Consider the following 19,822-nt stretch of genomic DNA (forward strand, 5'->3'; position numbering starts at 1 on the left):
TAAAGTACAGATACATTATTAAATCTACTTAAGTAAAGTACAGATACATGAAAATTGTACTTAAGTACAGCCCACCACTGGGCTGTTCAAACTGCTGTGGAAAAGTCACGTATGGATCTGATATGAGCAAAACAAAAGCGGATTTATCTGCCTTGTGAACATGACCTTATATTCCTCAAGAAGAGCTGGAAAGTGTCACTTTAGAATCAGCGTACTTTGAAGTTTTAAGTTTCAATGCTATTAAATGTCTGAGAAAAATTATCTTTACTTGTAAAAAAAAAATCTTCAAAATATTACAGAAATCTTGGAGAAAATGCTGCAAAGTGAAATTAAGAAAAAGTAAAATAGACTCAAAACACAGTATAGGTCTGTGAAAAGAAATAGATGTCAGAAGAGAATTATATACAATCAAAGGTTTTATTTTACCCCACACTATTCAAAGATTCAGACTGATATGAAATTTACTAATGATTGTTAAACATTATGTTTTTCATATTCCAAATGCTTGTTGGGACAGGTAAATCCTACTTGTCCTAAAGAAGGTGATCCAATCAGATACCTTGCCAATAGTAGCAACTCGGCACTTTTGAGCCCAATGGTTCTGAAAGTCTCATATCGGAATACAAGGACATCAATTACTTGTTCAATATGTTAATTAGTAACATTAATTAAAGATACTCTCCTGAAACTGAGTGAAACCATTGATCAAAGTTAAAGAAAAAAAACAAAAACCTTCATTCAGAACAACTTTATATTTTCCTGCTGCAAATATTTTCAGTAATTCTGATGGACTTACATCAGGGATGAAGGGTGGTTGTAGCATGCCGGCCTCCAGCCGTTTGAAGTTGATGGGGCGGAAGATTGGGTGACCTTTGACCTCAGAGGCTCCGCCCCCAAGGGAGCCCAGCCTCTTTGTGGGATCTTTGGCCAGCAGCTGAGGAGTTTACACAATCAAACATTTCAAAAAGTCTGCGCATGTGTACTAAACATAAAAAAACACTTTTCAAAATAAAAGCCTGAAATCTTAGCTTTACAATTAAGAGGATCATTAGTAGAGTCCCGAATAGAAGTAATAAAGTGAAATGAAGGGAAAATGAAAATCTTACCATTTTACAGATGGACCTGGCCTCTTCAGAGAACTTATTGGAGTATTCCTCTTGCACCTCCTTGACCAGCCGCTCCACTTCCTCCCTTTTGATCTTCTTCTTCCTCTGCTGAAAAGGCGACTGGCCCTCGATCATCTCATACAGCAGGCAGCCCAGCGCCCACCAATCGGGGCTAAAGGTGTACCGCTCGTTCATGACCACCTCCGGGGCTGAATGACATGAGGAGGAAAACTGATAAAGCTGCAGTAACGCGAAAAAGCTTGAGAATTTAAGTCCCTGGATCAGAAGGTTTCTTCCTTTTTGTGGAGCAGAAAGGCCCCCAGACTGAGGCTTTCTCTATTGCAACAGTTCACCACAAGTGGTGGTCTTTCCTTACCCAATTTTGCAATGTATTACTGATCTTCACATATTCATAAATTGATTTATTGACTAAATTCACCTAATCTGATCTGGTGTAAACTTGAAATTCAATCGATTTCTACATCTTTTTCACCTGCCTCAAATATCTATTCATTACTACCAATTAAACTATCCTCTGTTACTACAAATCCTATAGTGCTCTCTACACTTAAGATCTGGTCACAATTTAGGTCCCATTTTAAATTTATGTCTCTCTCTAATAAAATGCCGTTATTAAAAAATCATATATTTTCTCCTGCAACCACTAATGTTGGCTAAAGAATTTGGCATGAGAGAGGCATTTGTCCAATGAGAGATCTCTACAAAGAAGGTCTATTTCTTAGTTTTTCAGAGTTGTCCTCAAAATTTAACATACCTACTTCTCATCTGTTTCTCTATTTCCAAATTAGACATTGTGTTTCTTCGTTGTTCCCAAATTTTCCAACTCTTCCTATTGACCCACCATGGGTCGACCTTCTAGTTTTGAAACCCAATCTGAAATCACCCCTTTCTAATATATATGGAAAGCTTATGGCAATTGAGCCCGATTCATCGGGTAAAACCAGAACTCTTTGGGAACGTGAATTGGGTGTTGAACTGTCTGATTCATGGTGGGATAAAGTTATTCTCAGCATACGCCAAAGCACACCATGTGCCAGATTACAGCTTGTACAGTTTAAAGTGATAAACAGAGTCCACTTCTCAAAATCCCGTCTATCTAAAATTTTTCCTTCGATTTTGGTCCAGTGTGACAGATGCCAGACCTCTCCCTGCAACTTAAGTCATATGTTTTTCTTTTGCCCGAGCTTACAAAAATTTTGGAACTATTTCCATACTTTTCCATACTCTCAGGGGTTTTTGGAATCCAGATCCAAAGCGATGCACTAATTGTCATTTTTGGAGTTCCAGGGACCTCACTTAATCTGTCACCCCTACAGGGGGAGGTCTTGGCTTTCTGTTCTCTCCTTGCCAGGTGCTGCATTTTACTCTGCTGGAAATCTCCTACACCTCCATCTACTTCACAATAGCTTAATACTGTAAGCTCATGCTTAAAGATAGAAAAAATTTTATTAACAGTGAAAGGTAGTTCAGCAAAATTTACTCGCAAGTGGGCACCTTTTGTGACATACATAAAATCTCTGCCTTTATAATGCATAGATTGATGTGACTGACTCATCATGTCATGTGACTAAAATTTACAGAATAAATGGGTAGAATATTGTTGCCTTTTAGCTTCTCAATACCATAAAACCCCTTCTCCCCCTTTTTTTATTTTTTTATTTTATTTTTTGTTAATGTATTCTTTTTTATGTATTTATACTTATTTTGTCTCGTTTTTGTTATGTCAGTACGGTGATTTATGTTTGCTACGGGGGAAAAAAAAATCGGAGAAGTCATGTAAGTTTTGCAAAATGTATGTAATATCAGTGTATGTATGATCTCCTGATAAACAAATAAAAAAAAAAAGAAAAAGCTTGAGAAGAGTCTGACAGATATAGACAATGATGCAAATGGAAATTATTGAGCTTATTTTAATTTATCATGCGATTAATTAATTTACTGCTTATTGTGATAGGTGTACCTGTATTCAAAATAAAAGTTGGACTTTTCAAAAAATTTTGATATTGGTACAACAACTGAAGATATTCTTTTCGAAATGATGCTTGGAAGTGTTGAGGTTGCTGTATCTTGGATAAATATCAAAAAATAAATAAGTAATTTTGCTTTCTGAATATGAAAATTTGGAAAAAATCGATAGGTTTTCGCAAAGTGACATAATTCAAAATGTGTTGCGTACTCAACAAATAAAATGAAGCAGAAAGTAAACGAGTAAACATACTCACCCATGTATCCAACTGTCCCCACCCGGCCCTTGATGGTTTCTCCGTCTGGCACACGGATAGCCAGACCCAGGTCTGATATTCTGATATGACCTGAAGACAAAAACAAGGAGACATACAGGACATAGACACTGACTTAGGCAAGTGTTCTCAAAATAATAATTGCAGTAATACTTTTTTTCCTTTTTAAGCCTGGGTTTATTATCTGAACTATAACTCTGTGCTGTATCTGGAGTAATTTGTTCCTATGTTTGTGGTATAATTCACATAATTTAATATTTAAATGAAAGCACCACTTATTTTAATCACATAAACTTAATGTCTGACCCAGAGGGAAAGATATTTCTTGTTTTTATGTTTGTCAAAACAGACACTTCTCTAAATTTCATTTTCATTATTAGATTTCACATCAGTGTTGATAGAATCACATCGCCCTCTGCTGTTCGACAGCAGAAAATGTATTTCAAAGTCATCAAGCATCAAAAATAATGTGCAAGATAAGTATTCCAGGAAAAGCTACCATGTAAGAAACTTGCTTTAGAGTAGTTAATTAAAAGTGAAATAGGCTTGTTTATATTCAAAAACGGCAAATGCAAAAAATTATAGACATTTTGTCTTAAATTAATTTGAACCATTTTTGTTCAAATAAGAAATTTGTTTAAGAATGAATATATTAACACTCTTACAAATTTTTAAATATTTTTTTAATATAGATAACTATTGCAAAAAAAGTTTATATTTGCTGTTATAACCTCAAAACTATTACTTTTTAGGACTTATTTCTGCCCATTAAAACCCATTAAAGTTATCTGAAAATGGTGAAGTCTCCATTTTAAGAAGTATAAAAATAAAGTTTAGCATCTTTATCAGTGGATTACATATCAATTTACATGGTGTGTTGCTCTCCGTTAGTCTATCACAGTATAGAACTCACCGTGGTCATCTAGCAGGATGTTTTCTGGCTTCAGATCCCTGAGTGACAGAATGAAAAAAATGCATCCACAGAGTCAGAGAGAGACTGAATGAATAAGATGAAGTTGGTTTTAGTTTTTAAAGGAGCTCACCTGTAGACGATCCGCTCTCGGTGCAGGTCCTCCAGACCACAGCAGATCTCTGCAGCATAAAACACGGCTCTCCTCTCATCAAAGCCTGCCTCTCCCATGTGGTAGATGTGAAACTTGAGGTCTCCGCCGTTCATCAAGGTCAGCACGAGACACAGCGCATCTTTCGTTTCGTAGGCATACGCTAAACTCACCTAGAAAGAAACCAACTATGTATTAGAGATTATATCACGTGGAGACTCTCATAGTTTAGTGGGCCATAGAGGACAACCGAAATTTAACCATAAATTTAATTTTTAAAAATCATATCTTCCGACCATGGTTGACAAAAAAACAGAGAAAATTGAAAATTGAAGTTATAAAGTACACAAAATGAAAAAACAAAAACTAAACGGCTTAAATGCTAGCAAAGCATCTAGTGATAATACTAATGATATTATAATGATATATATATATATATATATATATATATATATATATATATATATATATACAGCCAATACAGTCATAAGAAGTTAAATAGTTAAATATACTAAAGAAATTACTCTGCTAAAGTTAGGTATGGCTAAAGTTAGGTATGGCTAGAGACAAAGCTAAAGCATACCAGTCAACAATCAAAAAACACGGCAATATCTAAAAACAATACAGGTATAGTGTTAACCTGGAGACAAATCATTTAATATATCTCTAATCAAACTGCTAAGGTGGTAGGTTGTAGGTTAACTGAAAGCTAAAGCTATAAAGACTGCTAACTACATACTGTCACACTGGGTAATAACAAAGCTAAAGCACAGCACAAAGTAATAAATAGAAGTACAAAAGTAACACATAAACTATGTAGCTGAAGAAGTAGTCAAGCATTCAGACTTGCTGATGACATTACCCAAGTAATTTTTAAAAAAGGTAGCTAACTCAACGCAAACTGACAGCTAACAATACAGCAAAAGTAGTGAATGGCTAATGCCGAAGCAAGAGCTAAAAGAAAGTAAACAGAAAACAAAATTTCCCAACAAATGAAAATGACATTTCTTACATCATTAAATAAATACCTTCTCAAATAGCAAAAGTTGTAGGCAGCACTCTGAAGGCTACATTTAAAATGCATCTAACTGCGTTCCTAAAATTACAGTGAGGCTAAGGCATTTGCTAAACATCTCTCACAAAGTAAAAATAACATAACACATAGACAGAATACAAAGCTTCAGAAGAAGTCAAGCACATAATCAAAATACTAAAGCTAAAAATACCAATAAATTATAATTGTGCTACTAATGGTGCAGATATCTAAAGGAAAGCTAAAGTTACAAAGACTGCTGATCACGCACCTGCAGCTGAAAATGGGTAATGTAAAAGGGAAGGAGTAACAGAAAACTTAAAGAGGAACTGAAAAGAAAATTAGATTAATTACAAATTGAGACTTAATCGCACTGTGAAAGTCTTTAGAAATTGCTAATCATACTGCTAATGTCATAGATGGCTAACTGACTGCTAAATTCAAAGCTAAGCCTGTGGATGATTACATGAGAAGTGTAGAGAAGTGTGTATATATACATAAAAAAAAAAAAAAAAATTCCCCTCTCACCCTCCATGGGTGGTCTCTTTCATCCTCTGAGCTCGGGTCCTCTACCAGAGGCCTGGGAGCTTGAGGGTTCTGCGCAGTATCTTGNCAGAACCCTCAAGCTCCCAGGCCTCTGGTAGAGGACCCGAACTCAGAGGATGAAAGAGACCACCCACGGAGGGTGAGAGGGAAATTTTATTTTTTTTATATATAGCTTAAGTAGACAAGCTGAAATATGAATTCATAAATAGTAAATAGCAAGCAAAGATGATTGAGACAACTCTTAGCGATAAGTGTACTTTCAGATTTTGTAGCTTTTGCACATTTAAACAAAACTCAACTCAGCAAGTTTTTATAGTTGTTTTTGTTAATTAAAACAACAGTATTTCAATCTATGATATGGAAAGGATAGAGAAAAAGGTAGTAAGAAAACGTTTTTTAGGCCATGCTTTGTTTATTTTTTCAGTTCACAGCCCTTTGTCTTTGAACATAATTGTTTCTGTGGTAACTTCATTTTGCCTCAGTGTGGCAGTATTTCACTGCATAAATAAACAGGGTTGTTCAGAGACACTTACAACAAATCTGCTGTTGACTTTCTCCAGAATCTGCTTCTCGTTGAGCGCCATCGACTCTCCTTTCCTCTTCTTTATCCTCTTCTTTTCCAGCTTTTTGCAGGCATACATTTTCCCAGTGGCCCGTACCTGACACGCACACACCTGTGAGCAATGGAGAGAAAAGCAAGAAATCTATTAGACTAAGCAGAATCAAAAGCATTAAAAGCAGAGGTTTGATTAGTTGTTTTGGGGCTTACAGGTATTTGTGTTACCACAAAAATGCCATGCAGGAAAAACAACAGCAATGAACAAAAAGAAGCTACTGTTGTCATCTAACAGCTTTAGCTTGACCCAAACTGAGTAATGAAACTGGAGAATGATTCACCAAAAATCCTGGCAGCAAATATTTATTTGCTACCATTTGCAGAACAGAAGCCAACACAGAAGCTTAACCCTGACCCCTGTGTCTTTTCATGTCCCTCATTATCTCATGACCCAATGCTCTTACATTTAATCTGCTATCACCCTGGGACCAGCATGGAATCAAAAAGACCTCTGCTTATTACACAAATATGCTGTACAGAGATGCCATTCATCAGAGTCTAATGGGATTCAGACGTCAGTGGTGGAGTTCCTCTTTTCAGATGCCAATGAGAAAATTTGTTTAGAAGTGCTGCACCTCCTTGCACATTTTGAAACATTTTGGGACCAGCAAGAGACAAAATCTTAGCTGCTTTGCTTTTAAAATATATAACATAGTCATACTGAATATAAATATATAAATTAGGGACTTAAAAAGCAGCATTTCCCTTTTCTGTATAATTCAATGTGCAGGGAGGAAATGTGGTGCTAAACACTTTATGGTTGATCCAAATGTAGTAGAAAACAGTCAGTACTCACCTCCCCGAAACCTCCTTTTCCTAAAACTCTGTACTGTCTGAACGTGTTTTTAGTCACCGGCTGCCTGTTGGACAAAGACAGACAATTACTTATATTACACAAGTAGTACGCAGCAGTGGATCCCAGGTATTTGTGGAGTTAGAGACCACCGATACGTAGAAATAGGTACTTGAAACCCCCTCTGAAATGTTTAGAACAGCCTATTTTAATAGTTAAAACAATAAATATACCGTAAAATGCATTAAAATGGCACTACAGCAGAAGCCAACATCCACATTTTACCTGGGTGTTTAGCCAATCAATCAATATCAAGAAAAATAAATGGCACTATAATAATAATTGGCTGGTTTGCAAATGCCACCCAGTAGCATGTCGAGTAGCATTGTACCTCCGCTCACCAAGTTTCATTTTCTTGTGAATACTTTAGATTTACTCTATGAAAAGAAAGCTGCAACTAGGCAAGTTTTCCAGAAATTACTTGAAGTCACACACCACAGAAAATACCATGAATTGTGGTACCACTGTGTAGTGTTTTCACTTTGCTTGAGATCGTCAAACAAACTTTAGGGTTGTTGCTGCCAAGGGTTGACAAAAACTGTTGCTTGTACTTATGTATGTTACGTTAGTGTGCTAATAAAATTCCTTCTGTGATCTGAAACATTTAGGTGTGACCAAATTAGCAAAAACAGGAGAAATCTGTGGGGGGTTCAGATACTTTTCCCTGGACGGTAATTATCCAGAGCAAAGATCACCGTCATGACCAAATCTGAAGTCAGAACTGGAAACTCAAATGGTGAGGTTTAGACTTTCATACTGTTTTATCATCCTTATCAACCTTAGAAGATTTTAGTTGCTCTACAACCAGTTAAGAGTTTGTTTTTTTATTCTTTTATTTCTGGCAGAAATCCTCACAGGTAAACGTCTCTCCTCTGCTTAGCTGTGGTTTCCCTTCAGTGATGATGAAGTATTTCTGAAAACATGCTGATACATGAGTCAGTGTAATTGTGGGTAATTGTTTGTGGACACAGGCAGCTACAGTGTGTGCACATCAAACATTCAGCTTTTGAGCTACAACATGTGATTCTATTTAAGGTTTTATGAACTGCATCCGTCAGCAAAAGCTTTAATTATTAGTGTCTTCTAATAAAGCAGGAGAACAGGCAATTTAATGTTGCAATTTAAAAAAGTTTTTTTCTGATTTTTTCTTTGATTTTGTCATGTAATTTATTTTTACTAGCTTTGATTTTTTTTTCTTTTAATTACCAGAAACTTTTCCTAATTTTCACAAAACTCCTAATCCTTAGTACCACCATTTGTTTTTATTTAATGCTGATGTAAACCACTGGTGTTTTACCTATGACCCTTTATTAGGCAGCTAAGGAGGTCTTTAAGAATACATATATTGAGCTGGTTGCATTTGTGACAAAGGTGGGCTATAGAGAGCTGTCAACCTGCTAATTGTTGCTTTGATATGCAAATGAGGCACTGTATATCATCACTAATTTTAACTGATGTTTTATTTAATTATTTTTATTTAATCATTTTATTTAATTATTCAAATTTTTGCTCTAATATAAGCAATGGCTACCTTTGTAACAGTGTTTGTTGTTTCTAACAGGCTAGCCTTCTAACTCTTATTTTTCAGTTGAAGCTAAGTTTAACCTAGGCTCTAGCCTATCTCTTCCTCCTTTAAATTCATATTGTTTTATTTCAGCTACGAGGCAGAATCAAACTAAAAGAAAAAAACAGTCAGAAAACAGGCAGTCCATGTTAATGTCCAGCCTTAGAACAGACTGTTGAGGCAGACTGCACTGTATTGGACAAACTGTAAAGAATTTGGACCATGCTTCAGTATGAAAGTCAAGGTAGCTATCCTCTTGTGTCTGGCCTTGCTCTATAATCAGAATTTCTTTGTGGATGAGGTGCTGCAGAGCCCTACCTCTCTGCAATACCTAAACTTGTAAATGTTTATTACTGTAAATGCAAATGTCAAAAACCCAGATACAGTATTGGAGAGATGCTCTTTGGGAATCACTTTGTTATAGTTATAATGAGAAAGTGTTAAAAACTCTGTCCTCTGTGGGATATTTAACTCCTCTAACTCTGATCATATAGATCTCAGTAGGGAAAGAGTCAGATTCTCTCTCCACTTCAAGGATCAGTTTTTCATGGAGGCATCTTGTTCAAGAGACAAGCAGATGATAAAGTAATTGGGGTTTGGCTCGAGTAGAGCGATCCTTACTCTGTGGTAAAGAATTAGAAGAACTGAAAGGTGAAATTCTTGATTTATTGTTCTGTTTATGTCCAACCTTCACCTATGGTCATGGGATATGAATCATGACTAAAAAACAAGACCCTTGATACAAGCAGCTAAAAAGAAGTTCCTCTGTAGGATGGCTTGACTCATCAGAAGCAATCAGTACTGGAGATCAGGGATGCAGCCAGGTGAACTCCCTTTGAAGGTTTTCCAGATCTCTCTGAAGAAATATATATATATCATATATATCCCTTATGAGAAGCTGGGGTGTGTTGATGAGAAGACGGATGTCTGCTACCTGTAGCCTGGCCATTGCCTTTCTATGCAATTCCGCTCGATTCCTCAGGATGGATCTCATCGAGGCCAACTAGCATAGAAGAAGTTGTAAATATTGTTAAGCTTCTCCACTACCATTGTAGTTTTAACACTGACAGTGGAGTAAGTAAATATAGCCATTCTGTGTTGGCCATGCTTCCAAATACTGAGGAATTAATGTTGGAGTAAGAGGAATGTTTAAGACATTTTATTACTGGCACAGTTGGTCCTACTCCTCATGAGATGCTGCAATGCTCAGAACTGTGGAGGAACCACGTAGCCCTCCTCTAAAGGAAACAACTTTGGATCAATCAGAAGGAGCTCAACCGTGACCCTTTGTGTAGCAATTGTGATGTTTACTTTTTGGACATAATAAGTATATGATTCAACTTCAAAAACGCAGAAGATGAAAAGACTTATTTCATAGTCATCTGAAGCAGGTTGTCCATTACAGTGGAAATCTTCACATCTCTATGGTACTTGTTATAAGATGATTGAAAGCTTCTGATGTAAAGAAACAAAACTTGTCTTTCTTAGAGGCCGCTGGAAACAGGGAGCCAAAAGAGCAAATTTTAATTTGTTTTTGTTTTTTTTGGTAAGTTGTCTTTGGTTGAGATCTTTGGTAAAAGATGAGACATTGCTCTGAACATGTTCAGGCACTGGTCTAAAACTTGAGCAAATAAAAACTTAAGGGTAGCTGTTGATCAAAACCAATTGCTGAACATATGAAAGCACCAACAACTCTCTTGGTCCGTATGTTTTAAAATTTAGATCTCACGTTTGTTTTGAATCTTGATTGGATTCATGAAGACAAATAATTCTCTTAATCAACATCAGCCACCAATCTGGTTCCTCCTGGGATCATGCCTCCCACTTCATCCCCCTCTGGACCAGTTTGATCATTCAAGGTGAATGAACAGGACTCTGGAGTTTACACTCATTAACACCATGAGTGTTAATGAGTGGGATTGGGAAACTGCTGCTTGTTAGCAAGTGTTTTTTCTGTTTGTTTTGTTTTCTATCCTGATACTTGTGAAGCTCTTCAGGTTTAAACTGTAGCATTAAAGCTTTCTGTTGCCAACCAGAATCAGCTTTTAGTTATAGTCCAGAAACACGTTTGGTCTTGCTGGAGACACTTGGTAAAACCAACACAAAAATGAGGTCAGGCACAACTCTAATCCAGTATTCCTGGATTGTTGTCATTACAGTAAATCCCATAGCCTCCATCCAGAGTGTTTGCTTCCAGGAGTCACTGGGTATCTGGAGTCACCTGTTTTCACATCAGCAATGTCATAGTTTTTTGGGATTTCTTACAACTCTTGTTCTCAACAACTGAAACTCTACAAAAAATTATTTGTTTGTCCTTCAACCCAGGAGAGTCATTAGTAATTGCTGCACAGTTGGAAACTCCAAAGGAATAACACAAGGAAAGAAGGTATTTGTGTTGTATTTAACTTCAGACCAACAGACTGCAGAATAATAAGGTGCCCTGTTGGATCGTGACCAACAGACGACCTGAGACATAAGTCACTGAAACAAGCTTCCTTTGTAGAAAATGGTGAGGAGATTAGAGTAGAATCTCGACTCAGAATCACTTTTAGGCTGTGAATTGGGGGATGCAAAGCATATTTGGAGATTTTCCAGGTTCATCCAACTAGAAGCAGAACCTCAGAGAGAACTAGGACTTACTGGAGGAAATGTACATTCACTAACCACTTTATTGGGTACACCTGTTAACATAGCCTCCAAATCAGCCAATCAGGTGGCAGCAATACTTTGGCATCTAGATTCAACATAGACATCATGCAAATCAGCCTCAGAGTGGAGATGAAAGGAAATTTAAAGCCCCTCCTCCATTCTCAAGTCTTGCTCTCGCCAGTTATAATGTCTGGTTCGGTTCTAGCCCAGTTGGGCGTGTCTGCGTTTGCAGTGTGTTCCTCACTATGTGGGTGTGATTTGGCCAGGAACGTGGGCTGTGGTTGCATGTGTGCTCTTGGCCAGCCAGTTTATCCAAAATATATTGGTATACTTGCTGTTGCAGGTTCCTCCTTTCAGTTCACACTGTATGTGTTCTTCAGTCACAATTGATAAAAAGGTTTATACCTGAACATTGACCATGAAATCATCTATTTGGATCCAAGAAAAACTCCTTGACTGGAAAGAAATACTCATTTTACCATTTTCTTGTTTATTTTTATTTATTTATTTTTTTTACCTCCTTAAAGTTACAGTATGGGATTCCACCAACTGATTTCATTATTTTATCCAAATTAAATAAAAAAAAAAACTCTACTGAACCTGGGACCATCCATCCATCCCAAGGCACTCTCAGCCCAGAAATTATTTTTAAAAATGTTTTCGGAGACCTTTGAACCTAACAGTATTGTTAGTACTGAAATGTGTGGAAAATACTGAAAAATAAATTCAGGAATTTTTTTCTCCATTTTCCATAAAGGTAATTGCAGCTTGTGGTTTTAAACTTGCTTTTTAAATGTTTTCAATTACAAATCAGATTGAGTAGGACTACTTTAGGTGTCTTGCATAGACACCTAAAATAGTTGTACTATTCATAAAATTGAATAGTAACCCAACCTGCTGGATCCCTTTATTATTGGTAAAAGTAAAGGAAAACCATCAGTTGTTGTTCTATTACCTTCAGACTGCTGCAACAATAGGAGGAACTCTTACTGCCAAAGTTTAACAGAAAAGTAAATGCTTTCCATTAGGCAATTTCCAACTTGTCTTTTGAAATGTGTCATGGTGGTGTTGTTGTAACCCGGAGGAGAACAGGAAGCTGTGAGGCAACTTTCTCTGAGCGTGTTGCTACTTGTACTCTGGGAAAGAAAAAAACAGTTAGAAAGCCTTACCTCTCCAGCCACTTCCACTGCAGGAACCTGTTGAAGTACATGCTGTCAAGGTAGTCAGCGAAAGGCGCCACGCTCAGGTAGTCATGTATCAATCTGAAAGAAAAAATAAATAAATAAATAAATAAATAAAATGAGGGGTTTCTTTAGGTTGCTGGTTTTAGATTTAACTGCCTGAAATCAGGAAGTTCGTGAAAGGTAAAAATGATTACAATGGATTAAGGTGAAATGAAACCTGTTGAATTAAGAGTTAATTGTCATCTGAGAAATGAGCCACACTTTGGGATAATTTTACCTTTTGTTTGATTTTCTGTTCTTATTTTTATGTTCCTTTAAATACAACGTCAGATAATATAAATTCACTCATTCACACTACTTAATATTTGGTGCATGTCTTCTCAATTTTGAGTTTGTCTTACAATTTGTGGTTTACTGCTCCCTGTAGTGTTAGAAAAACTCAAACAAAATTTCACCAAATTTTGACTGGACTGGTTACATTAATCTGATAATTGGAGGTGAAACGTCAAATGTTGTTTATGCAATTAATGAAGACGTGAAACAACCCAGCCTTTTTGGAGCTCCATAATTCAGCAATACTTTAGAGCAGAAACGCCACTTAGGTGAGTCACAGGAAGTTCATCTTTACCTGACTAAATTAGGTAACCAGTTTTTACACATCACCGTTTTAGACTTTACATATTTTCTCCATGAAATGTTCAGTTCAGATAGGGATGTTGTCACACACTAAAATTTTTAAATATTCAAAAACTTTTTAATTTTAAATACCTTTGTTGTACAGTTTATATTGTAGATATTTCTGTCTACTTTTCCCCAGTGTGTCTCTAACTGCCATCAGACATTTGCTTTTATATAAAATTTATTAGAACTGCACTGAGATCACACCCTCAATATTTCAGCTTGTCGTTTCTTTTTCAGTTGAAATTGAATGGCCTATTTAACCCATCATGTCTCCTATACATAAAACACTTCAGACAAAATAAAAGTTACATGTGAGGTCAGACAGTCCTGCTATTCATGAGTCAAGAATCTATTTGATGAAAACTGTAAGACATTTAATCTCTAGACGTCTAATCTCTAAACATGTTTGGCCATCTGATTAGAAAATATAGCTGTGGGTTCTGTTGTTCCTCCCCTGCAGAAAAGGAGGGAATCACCATAGCAACTTCAGATTTTTTACAGTGGAGACTTTGGGATTTTTTTAAAGCGTTCTAAATTTTGTACCAAACCATTTTCACATAGTAAGTAACATTTATTTATAAAGTGCTTTTCACAGACATAAAATCACAAAGTACTGTACAATAGAAATCAAGCTTAAAATCAAACAAAACATAAAACCAACATAAGAAACACAATAAAATCAAGAGATAGTAGCCTGGGAAAATAAAAATGTCTTTAGTTGCTTTTTAAAAACCTCCACAGAGTCAGCAAAACGGAGCTGCAAAGGTAAGCTGTTCCACAGCCTTGAGGCTACTGACTGAAGGGCCTGGGCCCCTTCAGTTTTTTACCATGTTCATGGAACAACCAAAAAAATTTTGATTTTCTTAACAAAAAAACACTGAAAGCAAGCAGACATAAATTATTGTAGCTTTTATTCTTATAAATGTAATTTAATCTGCATTGAGATATTTTGAGTAAAATGTTTATGGTTTCCTTTATTGAAAATCATTTTATACACTTTGTGCCTTTTGTAAAATTCTCAAAGTTATTTATTTATTTATTTATTTATTTATCGTTTACAAAACCCGGTTGCAATTATTATTTTTTTGTACTTTTGTGTCTCTACTGGTTTCAGTAAATGACCGTACCTTCCTCCGATCAGGACCAACCATTTTTCATTCTCTGCTTATCCCTTAACTTTAACTTTTCCCGGTCCTCTGCATTCCAGCTGATCCTGGTTCAACATCTAACTTTTTTACAGTAGAAAGACATTATAATCATCTAAATAAGATGTAATTCCAGGAACTGAGATCAAATTATGAACATTGTAAATACATTTCATGTGAGACAGCTTCATTCAACATGAGTAATTGATGGTCTGAGTCGTAATGAAAAAATGTGATTCACTTGGCATGTGGAGTCATGGGATTCCCAGATGTAATGAAATTTATAGACCACACACACAGTGGAAGGAGTTTGGGTGAATCTTTACAAACAGGAAGTTTTTTTATTTTGGTCTTTGTGGATGGAGGCTGTTTATCTGGTTGCTGATATAAATGCTCTAAATTGATTTCTACAAGGCCGTGTGTTAATATAAAAGAAATAAGAAGATAAGTTTGAAGTTTAGCCTGTTGCAATAAACAATCATTTAATCACATAATGAGATAAAATGAGTTTGATCATTTCCATTCTAACAAATATTTTTTAAGGGCAATTTTATTTTATAATGCATATGTTTTTTATGGTTTAGGTCATGTGTGGTTTTTATTTAATTTTTTTTGTTGTTTTTGGTTGGCGTGTTTTATTATGGATATTTAAAATATCTTCCACTTCCAGTGTGAGATAGATGAGTAAATTAAAGTTTATTCATCTTTGAGAGAGTCAATTTGCATTATTATGCCATTATCAAAATATTACATGAAAAACATCTCAAAACAATATTATTATTTATGGTAATAATTTTGGAGACAATTTATTATCCAGAAAACTTGTTATTGTGACAGCTGTGTTTGAAGTTAACCTGAATATTATTTTTCTCTGTTGAATTCTTTAATGATTTAGGATCAATTTCCAAAATTTGATAACAGGTTTTCATTTGAACATTGGTGTATCATTTAATCTGTGAATACTTCTGCCATATGAAGGATTTCAGAAGTATTCAAAGGTCATAGATTAATGTCTTGTTAAAGACTGTTGAAAATTTATGTGCATTTATCTTTATTCAAATGTTTTTGTCCTTAAAGGTCAAACTGCTTGCTACACACTGATTTTCAAGTCAAATTAGTTTTGTCATTATTTCAATAAACAATCAGAAAAAAGTGATATGCTGCAACACAAAGTTAATATTCAAGTCTCTAAAACTATTGTTCATGTTTTCAGGTTTTAGATACAGAAAAAAGTTTCAAAAATATTTAGAAAATTATTTTCAAAAAGTTCTTTGAGTCTGTATTGACATAGCTGACATCAGCCTTTGCATAAGCAAATCATTTCCTCTGACGTCACTCATGAGCAAATACTGTTGGAGTTGAACCTCTCAAACAAATGTTTTCAAAAGTATTTAGAAGATATTTGTACATTTTGCTCATTAAACTAGAGCAGGCCATATGTAGTATTCTGTTTAACAAACTAAAAATCAGTCTGAGCAGATGTCAGTAATAGTTTTAGGGTTTCTCAGATACATTTTCCAGATTAATTTTAAATATTTCTAATATTTCACAAACCAAATGGTTACCTGATTTTGTTTTGTAATGAAAGTGGATGCTGAAAATATTTTCAGACATGATTATTTTTCTATGAAAGAATTGTTAATTTTTTTTTTCAAATAAGTAAATAATTCCCAGTTGCTTCAACATTCACTGTGACCTTACTTGGTGCAGTCCTTGAAAAGCTCTTTGCAGGCTTCCTGCTGCAGCCTCTCTGTACACTGAGTCATCATGGCTGCCTCCACCTCAGAAACATAGTTCCCTGACTGCAGAAAAATACAAACAAGTTAGATTTACTTAGAACAAAACAATTGCTGTGAACCAGCTGGAGATTCTCATTGACATTGAAAACATCTGCAAGTTCAGACTCGTCTGAAGATAAAAAAAAAAAGAAAAAAAAAAAGGAAGAAATCATAGTCAGCAGAGAAATGTCGTTCTGTTTATGACAACAGATGTGTTATTTAGATGACTTTTTTTATTCACAACCATAATTCAGACTAGAGCTGTTTGTGGTGGCAGCAAAAAAGAGGATGTGATTGTTTAGTTATTTTTACTTCAACACATTTCAGATTTTGTTTCTGCTTTTAGGCAATTAAAAGAAATCAGGACAAACATTTAATCTATAGCCCTGTCAGAAGAATGGTGTTTAATTATAAGAACTAAACACCAATAATTAGTAATACTATTTATAAATCATATTACCTTTTCACTTAAGCTTACCGCTTCTAAATTAATCTTATTTAATAATTATTTTGAGCTAATAATATACTTTTTAATTTATATTTTTAAACTTTCTTGAATTAATCAATTTGAATATTAATTAATACAATTAAAATTATTAAAGAACAGAATGGCTGTTATTTGGTCAGCCTAAATAAGACAATATAATTAATAACTATTACACATGTTAAAAGTTAGCATTTGTCAATAAAAACTATTTCTGAATATTAAAATTTATTTAGTTGATAAATTAGGCAGATATTAAAAATTATTCATTTAGTTTTGGTTAAAATAAGTTCAAAGCCAATTATAAATGAGTGCTATGACACTTTAAACTAGTGAAAATCAGTCAAAATTATTTTCCAACAATCTGTTCAAAAATCTGTTTAAAAAAAAATCATTAATTTAACATCCAAAAAATCTCCCCCCCCCCAATAAAATCACTGAATGTCATGCAAATTAACAGCAAAATACATGCATCTGAGATTAATTACAAAACTGTAATTCATCTCAGATGCATTGCATCTGAGATGAATTTTTAGATGCATCTAAAATCAAATACTGAGTGTTGGTTTGTTTTGTATTAACAGATTTTTTATACTGTTACAAATGTCACATTTTGATTTAAAGAATCAAAAGCTGAAGGGCATACCTTTGGGTTGAAGTATCTGTCGATGAGTTCCTGTCCGCACTCCTTCCTCTTCTCATCTGGAGTCACCTCGTACTCCGCCTGTAAACATTTGCAATGAGTTTGACATTTAGTGATGTTGGAATAAAAGATGAGGACTGGATCTTCAAGGATTGACAGTTTCACAGGATTAAATTAGTTTTTAAGGAAACATTTGCACAAAAACACAGAATTACAGCACTAAATGGGGTCTGCAAAGCTCAGGCTGTCCTATTACGTTCATGTGGTTTGTGTAATTGTGGTTCAGTCACAAACAAACTGAAAATTAGCCCAGTCCTCCTTAAATGCAACTTTCGCATATGGTTACATTTGGAAACACGCAAATACAAAGGTTATGAAAAATGTATGCGTAAAATCTACATAATTAATTAATAAAAATTAACCCGTTAAAATCCCAGCCCAGTGGAAGTTGTTGGGTGATGCATTTTCAGGCAGCACTTCACATCTTTAAATCTTAAATTTTTTTATAATTTCACTTTGCACAATTTACATTTCTGGAATGACGACAGTAATATTTTGATCCACCTAAAGAACTTCTTACTTTTATGAAAACGTCTCCAAGAAATCAACTCGTCATATTTATGGAGAAGGAAGAGGATGCTATTCATTGTAGGTTTAAAACTTAAAACAGATTTTGTACGTTTGATGTATTGAAAGAAAGACATCAAGTTTTTAAATTCTTTTAAGCTCGATAGAACAAATGTACTTACAGGATTTCGTCATATTGTAGCCACATTTATTGGATTAAACACTGATTTGGTCTTTATGGGATAAAAGGGTTTCTTCTGGTTCCAGATGTTATTTCTGAAAAACTGATCCAGATATAAGCTTTTCATGTTAGTTGATATTTTTAAGTATGAATTAGTTTTAGTTTAAAATATCTGAAATAATGACAAGCTGATGACATCACCTCTCCTGTTTTAGCCACAGTTTTCTCTCCACACTGTTGTTTTTTATTTTTAAGTAGTTATGCAGTTATGAGACACAGTTAACCTGAAACCGCTCCTGTGCACCTTACTCAACAAGTTGTTCCTAGGTAATCAAAGAGTGGGTGAGTTAGTTCAGAACACCAGCCTTGTTTAGCTGTGAAAGGTTGAGCTGCTACGTCCCTCAGAATGCAGTGCAGTTCTGAATCGGAGCTCAGAGAAATTGTTGAATATTCTATTAGTCATATCTATTGATATTAATTACATGTCTATTGCAATATACATTATTATGGATTTATTGTCCAGCCCAAGGTTCCACTTATTATAAAAGCTTGGTTATAAAAAGCCTCATACTTTGTGTTGTATCTAACATGCTCCATTGTGAGAAAATTATGCTAGTAATTTTACCCCAATTACAAACAAAAAGTCTCCATGTGCATGAAGCACCTGTGTTGGACGGGCCAAATTTGCATCATTCCTGGATTGACGCAACCATACTGCCAAGTATCGTCCAACAGTTTTGTTCATCTTGATCGGTTTCCAAATATTTAGGATACAATTCCTACTGTGCTGTGAATGTCATTGCCACAAACTTTTGATTTTCCTCCTCCACACATGAAAGGATCGTATCTCCTCTGTCGACCTGCAGTAAGATGAGCCTGAATAGAAACATCCAAAGTGCTTCCTCTCACTGGGAGTGCTGGTAAATGCATGCTAAGTGACAGCAGAGCCTGTTCAGATCCGACTTTGTCTCTCCATCTCGCCGTTCTCCTAGAGAAGAGCCTGGAAGCCCCTGGAAAGCTGCAAAGCCATTTGGACGAGTCAGTGAGTCAGAATGGAGCTGGCTGAAAGGGGGACCGATAAGGTCTTCATTAGCCGTTGCATGTTGTCAGATTGGACACGGTTCTGAAAAAAGCCTAGCTTCCTCTCATTTTTCTGTGACATCAACTAAACCCCAAAGTAGCTGTAAAAACAATACTTTTCCATGAGAACAAGAACAAAAACCATCAAAGCAAAGACGTCAAAGTCCGTCCGAGTTAGAGTTGGGAATTAGAGGGAAAACTAAATGCATAGTTTGTTTCTGCAACATGGGAGGTATGGAACGCTGACTCACAGACCCTGTTTGCTCCAAGAAGTGAAGGGTTCCTGTATTTCATTAAACACACATTAAACTCCACTTCCTGAGGCTCTCAGCAAGCTTTGAGTGCTTCATTCAGGCATTTCAGGATAATTAAAGCTTCTTGCATTGAGGC

At 35.4% G+C, this 19,822-nt stretch overlaps 1 protein-coding gene across 1 annotated transcript in view; it reads right to left on the bottom strand.

Annotated features, from left to right (window-relative positions):
* Window positions 1-19,822, bottom strand: part of grk6 (G protein-coupled receptor kinase 6) — a 59,068-nt gene that overhangs the window by 12,446 nt on the left and 26,800 nt on the right. The window contains exons 4-13 of the mRNA XM_007565485.2: window positions 17,608-17,685; window positions 16,401-16,501; window positions 12,859-12,951; window positions 7,420-7,483; window positions 6,541-6,681; window positions 4,411-4,601; window positions 4,281-4,318; window positions 3,350-3,439; window positions 1,107-1,315; window positions 797-934 (exon numbers count right to left, since the gene is read on the bottom strand). Of these exons, the coding sequence (XP_007565547.1) occupies window positions 797-934; window positions 1,107-1,315; window positions 3,350-3,439; window positions 4,281-4,318; window positions 4,411-4,601; window positions 6,541-6,681; window positions 7,420-7,483; window positions 12,859-12,951; window positions 16,401-16,501; window positions 17,608-17,685 (1,143 nt within the window). The remainder of the gene's footprint in view (window positions 1-796; window positions 935-1,106; window positions 1,316-3,349; window positions 3,440-4,280; window positions 4,319-4,410; window positions 4,602-6,540; window positions 6,682-7,419; window positions 7,484-12,858; window positions 12,952-16,400; window positions 16,502-17,607; window positions 17,686-19,822) is intronic.

Source organism: Poecilia formosa, unplaced genomic scaffold, assembly GCF_000485575.1.
Source record: "Poecilia formosa unplaced genomic scaffold, Poecilia_formosa-5.1.2 Scaffold177, whole genome shotgun sequence".
Taxonomy (NCBI): Eukaryota; Metazoa; Chordata; class Actinopteri; order Cyprinodontiformes; family Poeciliidae; genus Poecilia; species Poecilia formosa.